The 13,658-nt window shown below is 46.7% G+C and overlaps 1 protein-coding gene across 6 annotated transcripts in view; it reads left to right on the top strand.

Annotated features, from left to right (window-relative positions):
• Nucleotides 1-13,658, top strand: part of Rbcn-3B (WD repeat-containing protein Rbcn-3B) — a 170,238-nt gene that overhangs the window by 27,775 nt on the left and 128,805 nt on the right. For all 6 annotated transcript variants that reach the window (XM_065429602.2, XM_070536879.1, XM_065429600.2 and 3 more), the window contains exon 8: nt 5,482-5,627. In XM_065429602.2, the coding sequence (XP_065285674.1) occupies nt 5,482-5,627 (146 nt within the window). The remainder of the gene's footprint in view (nt 1-5,481; nt 5,628-13,658) is intronic.

Below are 13,658 nucleotides of genomic sequence, written 5' to 3'. Positions count from 1 at the left end.
GCGCACTCCAAGAATGTCATCATCCTGTTGGTGCTTCACACCGCAAGTTGTCAAAAAATTCCTTCAACCATAAAGGTAGGAAAGAAGTGCTGCCTTTGTTTGGAGACATTGCAAAGTGCACTTCTTACATAAAGATCAAGAAAGTTGGTGCTACTAACCCAGATAACAGGCGAATGCGAGTGTGAGGGCTCTGGAGGCTACTCGACATCTTACCAAAACATATATTTTTGTGTGTCAGGTGAGGCTCAACACAGGACTGCAAAGGGTTTTTACCAACTTGATACGGAGCTGCAGTTATAATACACTAGTTATGATTAATTACACACTCAGCTGCCTTAAAGAATTACGGACACAAAAATTTGAAGCCGAGTTAACGTGCACAATCGATTTATGTGGGCACACACACATCGCCTGCAAAATATAAGCGGTGAATATAGCTTGGAACATATTTAAAATCAATATTAAAGTGCGCGTGTGCGCAGCCGACCGCAAAACGTAGCACTTTGCGACATCGCTATAAGGAAAGGAATGTAAACAAGTGAGAAAACACTATGTCACGAGTTCGCGCTGCCATCGGGGCGGGTCCTGCGAGCAAGTTTCTCGCTGTTCCAATAGCCCCGATGTAAATTTTTTTTTTCGCCACTGACGGAAATCAGCTAAAATTTGTTTCCGGCACGAAATAACTCGGGGTAAAGTGACCTCAAAAGTGTGCATATCATGAAACGTTCCATGAAATAGTAAATCATTGGCGTGATTTTGACTCGCAAGTGGTCAGCACAGCTGCCGCAGCAATCGTCTCTGCGAAGTGGCTCGCCTGGCTAACGTGTTTTCTCATCGCTACCAACGGCATCGGGAAAGCTAATTGTATTGTCACTTATAAGCCATATAAATGTACAGACATTGGTTGTGTTGACAAATATAGGTGCTTTATTACGAGCTGCAGACGGATTGCATGTGCCGTTGGCCTCGGATCCGACGGCCAACAAGCTAGGCCTATGCCGTTTCCTAGCGATCGCCACCTCACCTCGCTCGTTCGCTACCGTCGGCGTCAATGAGTGGCAGAAGTGGTCCGAGTTCATGCGTGCCGCTGGAAGCTTAGAATGGACACTGTTAAAGAGCAGCCAGATTTGCTCGTTTCATTTCAAGCGTGCCTGGTATAAACAAAACCCGCTGAGCTTAGAGCAGTCTGATGAACTTCCACCAAGACTGCGTACCCCCAAGCCTGATGCTGTGCCGACTTTTACCTCGCCTTGTGTCCTGCTCCGGAATAGGCTTCATTCCCTAAGCACCCTCGACGAATGGTTCGTACTACTTGAAGCCCTGTGGGGCTCATAAGCGGAGTGAGAAGACACCTTTTTCTCAAACACTCTCTTTTCAACAGAAGCCTTCTCCTCACTCTTCTTGGGGCTGCCGTATTTCGTCATGTATCGGATTCCCATAGACCAACAGTTGGCCAATAGCTGACAACAGTCAAAGCGTGAGCTGGCTATCTCCTGCTCAAGCTTGGTCACACCCATCCACATAGGAATGAAAATTTGGCCACACTGCTTATCAGTGTTGTAGCCATTGCCTCTTGCTAATTTTGATTAGTCTGAAACACTCAACTAGCCTCAAATTATGCAAAACTTAAGGCCAGAACACGTGTGCCAAGCCTGCAGCGCCCTGTGATTAACAGCGGTTATAGCATCTACAAGAGACGTGTGCCAGTGTGCACTCACTCCCAGTCATGCCTGGCTAGACTTGCTTTGTGTTCAGCTTCGTACTGAACACTACAATGTGTACAGTCTAGATTTGCCTACTATCCGGGCAGGAAAAAGCCAGTCTGCACGACGTAGCATGGACAGGCTGGAGCACGCAAGTGTGCACTCCAGCCCTGCTGTGCACTCGTTGTGTGTAGCCACATGTAGCTGAATCTGCTTTGTAGCGTAAATACCACAGCCATCGCGGTGACAAGCTCGCTTGCCGTAATGCTTTAGGTAGGGTATCGCCACTCTCTCACCATCGGTGCTCTTCCACTCCTTCAGAACAGAAGACATTGATGGTGAATAGGAAAGGTAAATACCGCACTCGTAGTATCTACACTCGTACTAGGTCTTTTTGAAAAATTGTTTCGGAATTATCTTCCTGGGAGGTACTATACTCATTCAAAGGCATTTTTAAGGCTTCAAAGAAATAGGGTTCAGGGCCCCCTTAAATGGCATTTATAACCAATATGGCATCTTGAAAAAAGAAAAAGGACACTATAAGAATTATGACCGTAGGATTTGATCGAAAGTTAGAATGTGAACCAAGATAGGTTGTTTTATATCTCTAAGAAAAAAAAAGAAATTTATTTATTTACTTATTTATTTATTTATTTATTTATTGGTTGATTGATTGATTGTATTTATTGTGGGTATCGAGGTGCCTTCCCGTGCATGGTCCCCCAGCTTGCTCGTTGTGCTTAGCTTGATCTCCGGGAACTGCCGCCGTAACGGCAACATGGCGGACTCGACTAGCACGCCGGAGCTAATTTCCCACGCAAATTGTGCTTCTCTCTCCCTGGCTCAAATCACCGTGTGAGTAAGTGTCACTGGGACACATCCTGATTGGCCTCCTGAGTGGCGGCCCCCGGGCACCCTCTCCATCCGAGCTCTCTTCCGCTGAGCACTTCCTTGCCGCGGCAGATGCTCACAGGCCCGCAACGAGTTTGCTACTTGGGACCTTTGCTCCTGCGACTCCTCGTTCTCGCACTTGGTGGATCACTTCCTGGTTAGCCCTAGCGCAGCGGCCACATGTACTCAATCGGTCTTGCAGTGAGCCTTTGCCCGTAAGCACCTTGACTGTCGCACTGTGCTAGGTGAATAAACCTGCATTTGTTGGCAATCTGACTCTGGAGCCTTCTCTGCTGCCTGTTAAAGAGTTGACGAACCCTACCGTAACGCCTTTGTGCATTGCGGAGTGGAGGAGTGTCGTGCCCTTTCCTGACCGTCGCTCGTAGGGTAAGCCACATAACTCCCGCCCAACTCGGTTTCGCCATGGCATCAGAGCAGGCCCCTTCACGGCCCTCGTTCCTGCTCAATTCCATGGTTGCAGACTTAAATGTCCTTCGATTCGAATGACACTGACAACATGAGGTACGTTTGCCTTGGCAATGCTCTACTTTCGGCCACCGGGAATGATCCCTTCATTGGACTGCCTTTTGATGATGTCGACTGCTCTGCTGTGTACTCTAGTCCTAGCCATGCCAGTTTTGAGTGCTCCACTGTTTGAGATGCGTGCGGAGCAGGTGGCTACTAGCCTCTCCAACGTGCTGTTCCTGCTCGCTGGTCCCTTTTCGTCCCAAGCACAGTTGAGTACCCTGTGTGCCGTGTCGGAGCAACCCTGCCGCTGAAGTGTTGCCACAAACTCGCTCGCCGGCCTCTCTTTGCGCTGAGTGCCTTTTTCGGACGAATTCGCTGCGGAGCAGACTCCCCGTCCTGCCGTAGGTGCTCGCTCGCATGCTGGCCCCTCTTTGTTTCGAGCGCAGCTCGACGTCCAGTGCGCCGCAGCGGAGCCTACCTGCCTCGCTATTGGTGCAAAACCGTTTGCTGGCCTCTCCTTGTCTCGAGTGCAGCTGGTAGGCAATGTCGAGTGCGAGCCACCCTGCTCAGCCAACAACGTCCGACTACCGCTTGCCTCACGCGCAGCTGAGCGACATTTTCGATGTGCGTGAGCCACCCCGCTCCGCTGTCTATCTGTTCGTCGGTCGTGTGAGGCCTCATGCACCTGTCGGAGTGGCAACCCAGCTATGCCGTTTTCTGAACCCTCAAGGTTGGGCGTGCATTCGGGCGAACAGGCGCAGGGCAGCCTTTCTCAGACCGCCTCACCTAGTCCGGAGCAAACGCCGCTGCATCCAGCAGCCGCACAGCTTCTCCAAGTCCTGATGGAAACGGCGCGCTCACAGCCTATTGATCTAAAATGAGACTTCCAGCCCCCTCAGCCAGGCATGCCAAGTGGCCTATGGGTACCTCTCCCGGAGCACAATGGTTATTCGGACTGAATGAGTGCTATGGAGTACTTCGAGGTTCTGCACCTCTATCAATAGGCAGTGTGGCTGGACAACAGTGTGATGCTAGGCACTGTATTGCCTGTCTCGCTAACAGCCCACGCGGCACGGTCGTACCGACTTGTTCGCCACCAAGCTCGTTCGATGGAGGCGTTTAGGATGCTTTCCCGCAGCGAATTCCTCCCTCCTGACTATAAACCGCATGCTTCGCGAGCTAGAGCTTCGCACACAACACCCCAATGAATCTCTGCTCGAGTACGTCAGGGCTATGCAGGAGCTCTATCTCCTTGCTGACCATTTGGCATCTGATGCCAAGAAGGTGGAGTGGGCCATTCATCAAGCCCATCCAACCTTCGCCGCTTATCTTCGGGGCGCCCGTTATAGTGACGTAAACACGTTGGTCTCCGATGCGAAGCAGATTTAGGGCGACATACTGGCAGCGAGAGCCCGCCGCCACCGCCGTCCGCCTCTCTCCAACTTCATTGTGCGTGGCCTGGTGGTGACACGTCACCCTGTAGTTTCCTGAAATGCCAATCTGCCTTTGATTTAAAGGCTCATTTAAGTGCGCTGTAAGTTTAAACTCGCAATACAGTAGCAGTCTTGATAACATGAGGACAAATATAAATAAATCAAGTATTTTTGACCAAGTGATTTCGATCAAAGTGTGACTGTGCTCACATCTGTGGCTCATTGAAAGATAATCTTGCTTGAACTCTGCGATTAGGTCAAAGCAAGATGATGCACATGTTGGCCTGTTGTTGTTTTGGACAGCATTTAAGACAAGATTTTGTGTGGGCCTATGGATCTTTTAGTGCAAACTAGCTGCCAACCTTGGGCATGTATGGTCTTTAAAGTTTTGATGACCAGCATAAAGAAGTGGAGTCCCTCTTTACCCCTCTTTTAATTTTTGCATTGATCATTAAAAGTTTCATTGCCATCATAAACATCATAATCAGCCTAATTTATGTTCACTGCAAACAAGACAAAAGCCTCTCCCAGCAATATTCGATTACCTCTGTCGCGTACCAGCTAACCCCATGTTATGCCTGCAAATTTCCTAATTTCATAGCAGCACCTATTTCTCTCTTGTCCTTGATTCCACTTCCCTTCCTTTGGTAACCAATCTTCTACTATATTACACTACTGGTCACTTGCTCTTTGCATTACATGACCTGCACAACTGTGTTTCTTCCTCCTGATCTCAAAGAACATGTCGCCTACCGCTGTTCACGCTCTAATACACACTGCTGTCTTCCCACCTCTTAATCTTATGCCTATCACTTTTCATTCCATCCATAGTTTAGCTATGTTTTACCAATAAGGCCATACTTATACCCTTATGTTCCTTATTAAGATGTAATATTGTGTATCATCATTTCACGCTGCAAGTGTGGGGAGTGTGGCCATGAATGCATGATTGAGCCATGTTTCTGTCCTCTTATCTGTGTGCTCAGATCTACGATGCATACGACTTTGCGCTGCTTTGTTCGACGGACAACCGGCCAGGTGAGCGATGGATGGGAGGGGACTTCATCTCTGCTGACCGAGTGTGTGTGTGGAGTGACAAAGGTCGAGGTTACCTCTACCAGCTTCCAGCCAAGTGAGTTTCACTTTGATCCTCCCTTATTGGCATATGCGGCAATTGGTTTCTATCCCATTGATATGTCTGTAGACACAGCTTAAAACACAACTTGTTTCAAATCTCGGGGGAGTCGGCAGGGTTTTGGCAAGTGAAACCCCAGAAATTCATTAATTGGCTACTTTGCTGTGTTCACTAAACAACTGCCATCTTAAGTCCTGTTAAAGTCACGATGCAGGAGGCATAGAACACTGTTTCAAGGAGACAGCATCAAAGTCTGCTACAGGGGTGGATTCAGTTGCCTACATTGAGGGAGGGGGAGGGGTGTACATAACTAACTGCACGTCTGTAACGAAATGGTAATTATTTGTTCTCATTTGCATCCTTCAGTGCATCTTTATTGACACCTTGCAGACAACCACGTGACCAGCTTGAAAACAAATTCACACCAGTGGGCATGGTCGAACCTTGTAATAGCACTAAAAACTAAAAACTGTAAGGAAGCAGAAAAGGGAGGTACAAACTGCACTTAACCTCTTCACTACCGAAAAAAAAGTCGGCAAGAAAAACAAGCATCTTCAACGTTTCATTTGAAATGGTTTCAGAAGTGCAGAGAAAAAAATTGGAGGCTTAACCTTAGCGTATCCTTAGCGTATGGAGGCATCTTGACCGCATACACGCCCGGCGCAAAGACGCTGGCGCGGTTGTGGGCACAGAGACTGACGCGACGGCGGGCGCGCGCCGCTTCATCCCTGGCGTGACGTCACATATCACGTGATGCAGCGATGGTGGCGCCGCCGCCGCGTCGCGCGCGACGGCGCGAACCGAAGCGTGGAGGCCTTCGCCGGGCGACGTCCGACGGCACGATATGAGGCCCCATCTGCAGCCGGTGTGACGTCATCACGTGACGTCACATCATGTGATCTCACTTCAGGGTCAATGGTGGCCACCGCCGGGAGGCGACCGACGGCGCGATATGAGGCCCCATCTGCAGCCGGTGTGACGTCATCACGTGATGTCATGTCACGTGACCTACTTGAAGGTCACTTGAAGGTCAATGGTGGCCACCGCTGGGAGGCGACCGACGGCGCGATATGAGGCCCCATCTGCAGCCTGTGTGACGTCATCACATGACGTCATGTCACGTGACCCCACTTCAGGGTCAATGGTGGCCACCGCCGGGCATCGCGCGAAGGCTCGAAACCTACGTTAACATGCTTCGCATAAAAGTCGGGAAGACATCTTCATTTTCGAACGGTACAAAGAAACGTCCACAAACATTAATTGTGAGCATGGTAAAAGTAAAAGAAACAATTTTATCCTTGCAGGTGTAAGAAAAACATTGCATTTCATGCACCAGACTCTCGACTATGCTTTGCAACCTTTGTTCCTGAATCGCATTGCATTTTCAATTTTACGAAATTCTGAGAAGTGGTCGAAACCATTTTCTCATGTTGCCATAAGGTAGCTATAGGCTGCTCTGGTTTCTGGAGCTGCTGGTCTACTTCCGAACTTTTATTCCCTGGAACCATTTCGATTAGGGTTAGATCTGGTTAATGTTTCGGCTACATCCTGCTCAAAAGACAAGAGAGACAGCACCTCTTTTTGTTGTTGGTACAAAGCTGTTGTGTCACAACAGTATTCAACCCACGCATTGCAGACAGCAATGCCGAAGAAATGTGTGACCATCTTAACAGTACATTTCCTAGATTTGAGGTGCGCTCCCCTCATCAATTGTTTATATTCTGATACACTTCACAGGTGTGGTAAAAAATTCTTTCGTTTCATCCTTTGACCAGCACTTGCATGTAGGCATAAGGTCTATTCTGAGAGCACTGGAAAAGAAACATGCGCCTTTGTTATCTTTCCATTTGTCCAGGCACACATTTCTGTTCTCACACATGAGGAAGCTCGATTCTGCATGCTCACTTTGTGATCATTGGGAACATTTACAGCAGCGCCCTCGGTGCGGTTTAGATTTACTCTTCCAGGCATTAACTTTTTCTCTTGGAGTGAGCATCAAAATCCAATAACATATCGATTTGTGAAAATATGTGAGTGCTGCACAGTTATCTCCACAAGCAGTATTAATACTGCTCTGCCTAGGCTAGTGGCTTTCACGTCATCAGAGAGGACTGTATGTACCTTTCCCAGTGTATATAAAGAAATCAAGCACTAATCCATCCGGAGTGGTTAAAACAAAATCCATCGGATAAGTGCCGCAAAACATGGCAAAAGAGACACCAAATCTCCACACCCACAACTTATGTCCACGAACGGGGCACCAAGTGCTCTACTTTCACAGCTTCTGTACACAAACGTGGACGTTCTGACAACAATTGTAGCAATTGCTACAAATGAGTGGATGTCTCATTTTGCGTTAATCAATTACTTCTCTCCACCTCGCGGGTGTCCGCAGAACTACTACGTCAAAAACGTCTGATAAATAAGAATTTTTAGCTTTCAGTGCATTGAAAGTTTGTTAAGTGATTCACAAAGGACATTACCACAAATTTTGCATGCTGTACAGTAGAAGCTCGTTGATAGGTTGCCGTTACGTAAGTTTTCCCGGCACCAATGTTTGCATTCAAGAACACAAGAAATGACTCAATAGAGTTACGAAATGACTCAATAGAGTTACGCTCATATTTTACCGGTTCATACATTCCCAGAAAACACATAATTTTTCGGCACCAAGGCTCAGTACGTCGCGAAACTGCAATTATAAGATGCGCTTTCCGGCCGCTAAATCCCATGTTAGCAAGAAAATGCGTCGGGAGTGAGTGATCGAGAACAGTATATACTAGCTGCCTGTCGCAGCAGCTCCCCCGAAATACTTGCCCGCCCGTCTCACGTGAAAACGCCAGAGTGCATTCAGTTTCAAATTTCGGTGCCAGCAAATCTTCCCCGGGGTCGTTGCACGCCACATTCACAGCTATCGCCACCAAACGTATTGCAATAAGCCTCTTTGCCTATCTATTTCACAGCACGTGGTGCCATTGGAAGCGTAGCATGTGCTTTTAACAGGTGATAACCAAAACGCACCGCCATTCTCTGCTGCAGACTGCGATCATATACGTTTTCCAGCAACTAGATCCCATGTGAACAAGAAAAGGAGCAGGCCGGGCGTGATCGAGAATGGTACTTGCATCTCACGTGATAATGACAGCTTGCGCAGTTTCTTATTCCAGTATCAGCAAATCTCCACGCGGGCTGTCGCACACTGCATTCACAGCTATCGTCACCAAACCTATTGCAATGAGCATCTTCACCTATCTGTTTTACAGCGCATAGTGTGTAGTGCCAGTGGTAGTGTACTGCATGCTTTTAGTAGGTGATAATCCAAATGCGCCATCGTTCTCTGCTGCAAGAAACGCTATGTGAGTCTCACGTTTCGCTTCAGCAGCATCCATCGTCGCCAGTGGTGTAGCCAGAAATTTTGTTCGGTGGGGGCTACGCCACTGGCCCTGTGTGTGTGTGTGTGTGTGTGTGTGCGTGCGTGCGTGCGTGCGTGCGTGCGTGTGTGTGTGGGGGGGGGGGGGCAATGGTGTAGCCAGAAATTTTGTTGGAGGAAGCTTTAGCTCGGGTGCTCCTATTTAAATACATGTAGAAGGGGAATTCGTTTTTCCCTGCAACCACTTCACCAAGATTGAGGAGGTTTGTTGCATTTATAAGAAAAAGTTTAATTCTAGTGACTACTGGTTTCGAATTTTTCATTTAGGTGGTCAATTATTTATTAAAAATTGGCCAAATTGAAAATTTTCAGGAAACGAAACTATCAAGTTTAAAACTCCGTGACTCAACAATGAAAATAGATATCACAATTCTGTGAATTGCACCTAATAGTACATCTACAGCGGACAAAATAGATATGTTACACATCAATCTCAAGAAAATTTAGTATTGTGGAAATACGGCTTGTGCAGAACCCTTGTACACAACGTAACCAATTCACGTAAGATACAAATTGACATAGCAAACTTGTCCGTTTTGACTGTTATAATAGATGCCATTTACAGAACCACAATGTCTGTTCTTCATGCATAGCTATTAGTTTCTAAACGTCGTGCTTCTATTTTTTCAAGCTTTCGAATTTTTCAAAATATTTTAAACAAAATTCAGGCCCTAAATTGAAGTTGTTTCCAACAGAACTAGGATTTAACTTTCTCTCTCAAATGCAACCAATTTCAATAAAAGCGATTAGCAGGATTATCTAAGAAAAGCGTTTCTGCGTTTTGCAAGTATTTGAATAGGCCGCGTCGGATTGGGCCCGAGCTAAAACTTCTTCTTAAACAATTTGTCAAGGGATCAAATCCATGAATAATAACTGCATTGTCATTGCCAAAGATGCTGCAAACGAATTCTTGAACCTTACGCACAGTCAAAACAAGTAAAATATGTATTTTTTCATAAAAGAATATACTCGTATGTGCCAAAAATTTTGCCCAAAATAACTGATATCAATGCTTCCATATTTTTGTCTATTTATTAAGTAAAGAAAATATCACACGAACTTTAGAACTATATCAGTTCGAAACCAGGAAAGCAGTGCATGCCGCTGATATGAAAAATTAAAAGGCAATGAACTGAACAAGTTGAGGACAAATATGTTAATGAAACTTTGTCATTCAAGAAACGTGCTTACATTCTTGTATATATGCAATGGCCAATGAAAAATCTCAATGACGCTGTAATTTTTTTTAATGTATTACGCAGGAGCAGCTGTCACCGGTCGTGTATCGTGAGTAATTGGACCGAAATTATAGTCGTAACAGAGGGCATGTATAAAAAGCAGGAATTCTGCAAGATATACGAGGGCAAGTCAAATGAATGTGAGCCAACAACGGGGTACTTTATTTAAAAGTAGTCTTCATGAGAATTTAGACATTTGTCCCATTGAATAACGAGTCGCGTGATTCCCGTCTTATAAAACTCCTTGGGTTGCTGCCTCAAAAAGTCTGTATCTGGTTCCCTTGAGCTGTTTTTTTCGGTTGCCCGAAAATGTAGAAGTCGCAAGGTGACAGGTCTGAGCTGTATGGCAAATGCTGCAGCGTTTCCCACTTGAACTTTGCCAATTTTGTATTAACCACATAAGCGACGTGGGGACAGGCATTGTCGTGGAACAAGATGACCCCATTCGTCAATTTTCCACGTTGTTCGTTCTTGATTGCGACACGCTGCCGTTCTGGCGTTTCACAATATCGGAAACAATTGATAGCCTCTCAAGATTTAGCAAATTCTATCAGTAATGGACCCTGACGACCGAAAAAGAAGTCAACAACACCTTTCCAGTGGAAATGATGGCCTTTGTGTTCTTTGGGCATGGTAAATTCGAATGTTTCCACTGTAAGCTTTGCTCTCATGTTTCAGGCTCGTAGTAGTGGCACCAAGGTTCGTCCCCGATCTCAATTGCAAACAAGAAGTCGTCATCCTCATTGTGATACCCGATCAGATGAGTCAAGGCAGTGCGAAACTTCTCCGTCTTCTCGCGATGGATCAAAATCTTGGGGATCCATTGCGCACCAAGGAGCCGATAACTGAGAAGCTCATGAATTATGGCGTGAACCGAACCGTGACTGATGTTCAGACCGTCAGCCAGTTCATCGATGCTTATCCTCCGTTCTTGTTTCATCAGCTCATGAACCTTTGAAATTGTGTGGGGGGCGATTGCCCGATGGTTTTGGCCCGGTCTTGGAATGTCTTTACAACGTCCTTTAAACCGTTTGCTCCAACGCTTCACAGTGGTCAATGAAATGCCGTGTTCAATGTAAACGGCAGCCATACGGCGATTAATTTCTGTTTTGGAAACACCTCTAGCTGTCAAAAACTTCGCGACACCGAGCTGTTCAACTTTTGAAGTGTCCATTATGCGACGCAACCATATTCAACCCAGTGTGTGACAGCATTAAAGAACATTTATCTTCACACCTGCGTGTCACTTTTGTAAATGAAACATGCCGTTCTCCTACGCGCATGCCTCGCGGATAATGAACCAAACCATTATTGCGCGGTTAGGGTAGGCTCACTTTCATTTGACTCGCCCTCGTACATTAGAAATGCAAATATACAATGAGATATACAAATTCGAAAATACGGCTTGATAAAGGACAAAAAGTGTCACTGGAAACAAAGTTCACTGCATGTGTACACAAAACCTCGCAACAAGATATTTAAGTATACGTATAAGTCTCCAATGAGTCTATGTATGTAAGAAAAAGTAACTGTATATAATGCGTCAAACAAGGCAAATAAACATGTTGCACAATCATATAGGCTCACAGAATCCTAGATTCCGCCCCCATTCCATCCACTCCCCCCGATGTATTGCGCCCGACGGAAGGCGGCACGCTTCCTCCCCGCTTTTCTTTTTTGCGCACACAAGACTGAGCCACCATCGTTGGCTCACCCATTCCACCTCCCCTCCTACGCTTTCACTCGCACATACAGCATCACCCTTGGACTTTATACGAAACATAAGGGCGACGGCGACGGCAGGAATGCGCCTGGAGTGTCCATATAATTGCTTTCGCAATAGTATAATAAACGTATCCGGCAACTGAAGCGTCCCGTCGCCCATTACTTTCCGCAAAAGGAGTATCAAAATCGAACTTTCACCATGCGACAATTCGCTGCGCCGCAACAATGTATTTTTTTTTTCTGTGGGGCGGAGGCACCGAAATGAAAAAAAAAAAACGCATAGAAAAGTAGGTTGGCCAGAATCGAATGCCTACATCGGGCACCTAATGGGGCTACTGAATTAATACCGAAGAAAACATGAGACGCTTGGCCCACTGAGAACCATACGCATACTGCTCAGTATCCTACACCAGCGAAACAAGACTTTCTGGAAAGGTTCCGCTCGAGGAACGCGGTGCAATCCTTCGAGTCCCCACAGTGATGGCGGCGAGCGACCATTGTTTTTTTTCTCGTCTGCTAGCCAGAAAGCGTCCAAAACCCTGTCAGGTGAAAAGCCACTCGGCCAGAGCAAACTGAACGCGCACCGAAGTGCACCGCACGGTGGTCGGGGCCATACGAGAAAAACGTATGCGCTCTGGCTCGCTCTGGCAGCCCGCGGGTACGGTAGCGAGAACCAAAACAAATTGAAGAGGCTCAATGTGTACTCGGCGAATAAAAGTCAAAGTAGAAAAAATAAATAAGAATGTAGTTACTTTGGCTGGCTTTAGTGTCTTGACATGGATGTTCTGGCGTAGGTTAAAAAAAATGTTGATATTTTTTTATGTGGCATGACAGCACAAGTGAACCACCCCAACGCATCGTCTCACTGGACCTCGCTGCGTGCTTTGTCAACTCGTCTGCTAGTGTGTTGATTTGGCTTGTCTCATTGTAGGTTCCGATGTAAGACTTTAGAAAAGTCAATGGACCTTTGTCGTCAAATGTTTATAACAACATTAAACCCACAAAGTTCCACAATTGAAAATTTAGAGCACGACTTTGGAAATGTCAATGCACGTTTCACATCAAGAGCTTGTGAGATTTATACCCATAAAGTTTCGCAATTGATATCCATGCACTCCATAGATTCCATGGCCTCAGTGAGATGCCGCGGCGAGCCCGCTCACTATCGCTTTCAAGGGCGCTTTCAAGCGCCCTTGAAACTTTGTACTCGGATGGCACTGCTTGGCGTTATGTGACTGCCGGTGTATGGGCGTTGCCACGAAATCCAGCCCGAGTTCGCAATCTTCGCGGTTAAATGTCTTTTCGAGCGTCAAAAAGACATTCTAGACAAAATCCAGAGTGATTTCCGGCCCTGGGGGTCGCTTTGGTCGGCGGTGCATGGACAGCACGAAAAAATTTCGGGGGTGGCTCAAGCCCCATAAGCCCCCCCCCCCCCCCCCCCCCCCCCTGGCTACGCCCCTGGTCGTCGCCCAACAGCTCGATTTCGTTTGGATTTCCTGTCGCCCTTAGAACACCATGCAACAGGAAAACAACAAAACGCGTCTCGTGCCACAATGATCAAAACTTCGCATTAGTACATAGATGTCAACAATAGTTGAGTCTGTCAAATTTTTTCAGTTACTTTGGATTGTATGT

This window comes from Dermacentor albipictus, chromosome 4, assembly GCF_038994185.2.
Source record: "Dermacentor albipictus isolate Rhodes 1998 colony chromosome 4, USDA_Dalb.pri_finalv2, whole genome shotgun sequence".
NCBI classification, from domain to species: domain Eukaryota; kingdom Metazoa; phylum Arthropoda; class Arachnida; order Ixodida; family Ixodidae; genus Dermacentor; species Dermacentor albipictus.
This window is presented reverse-complemented; position numbering and strand designations above follow the sequence as displayed.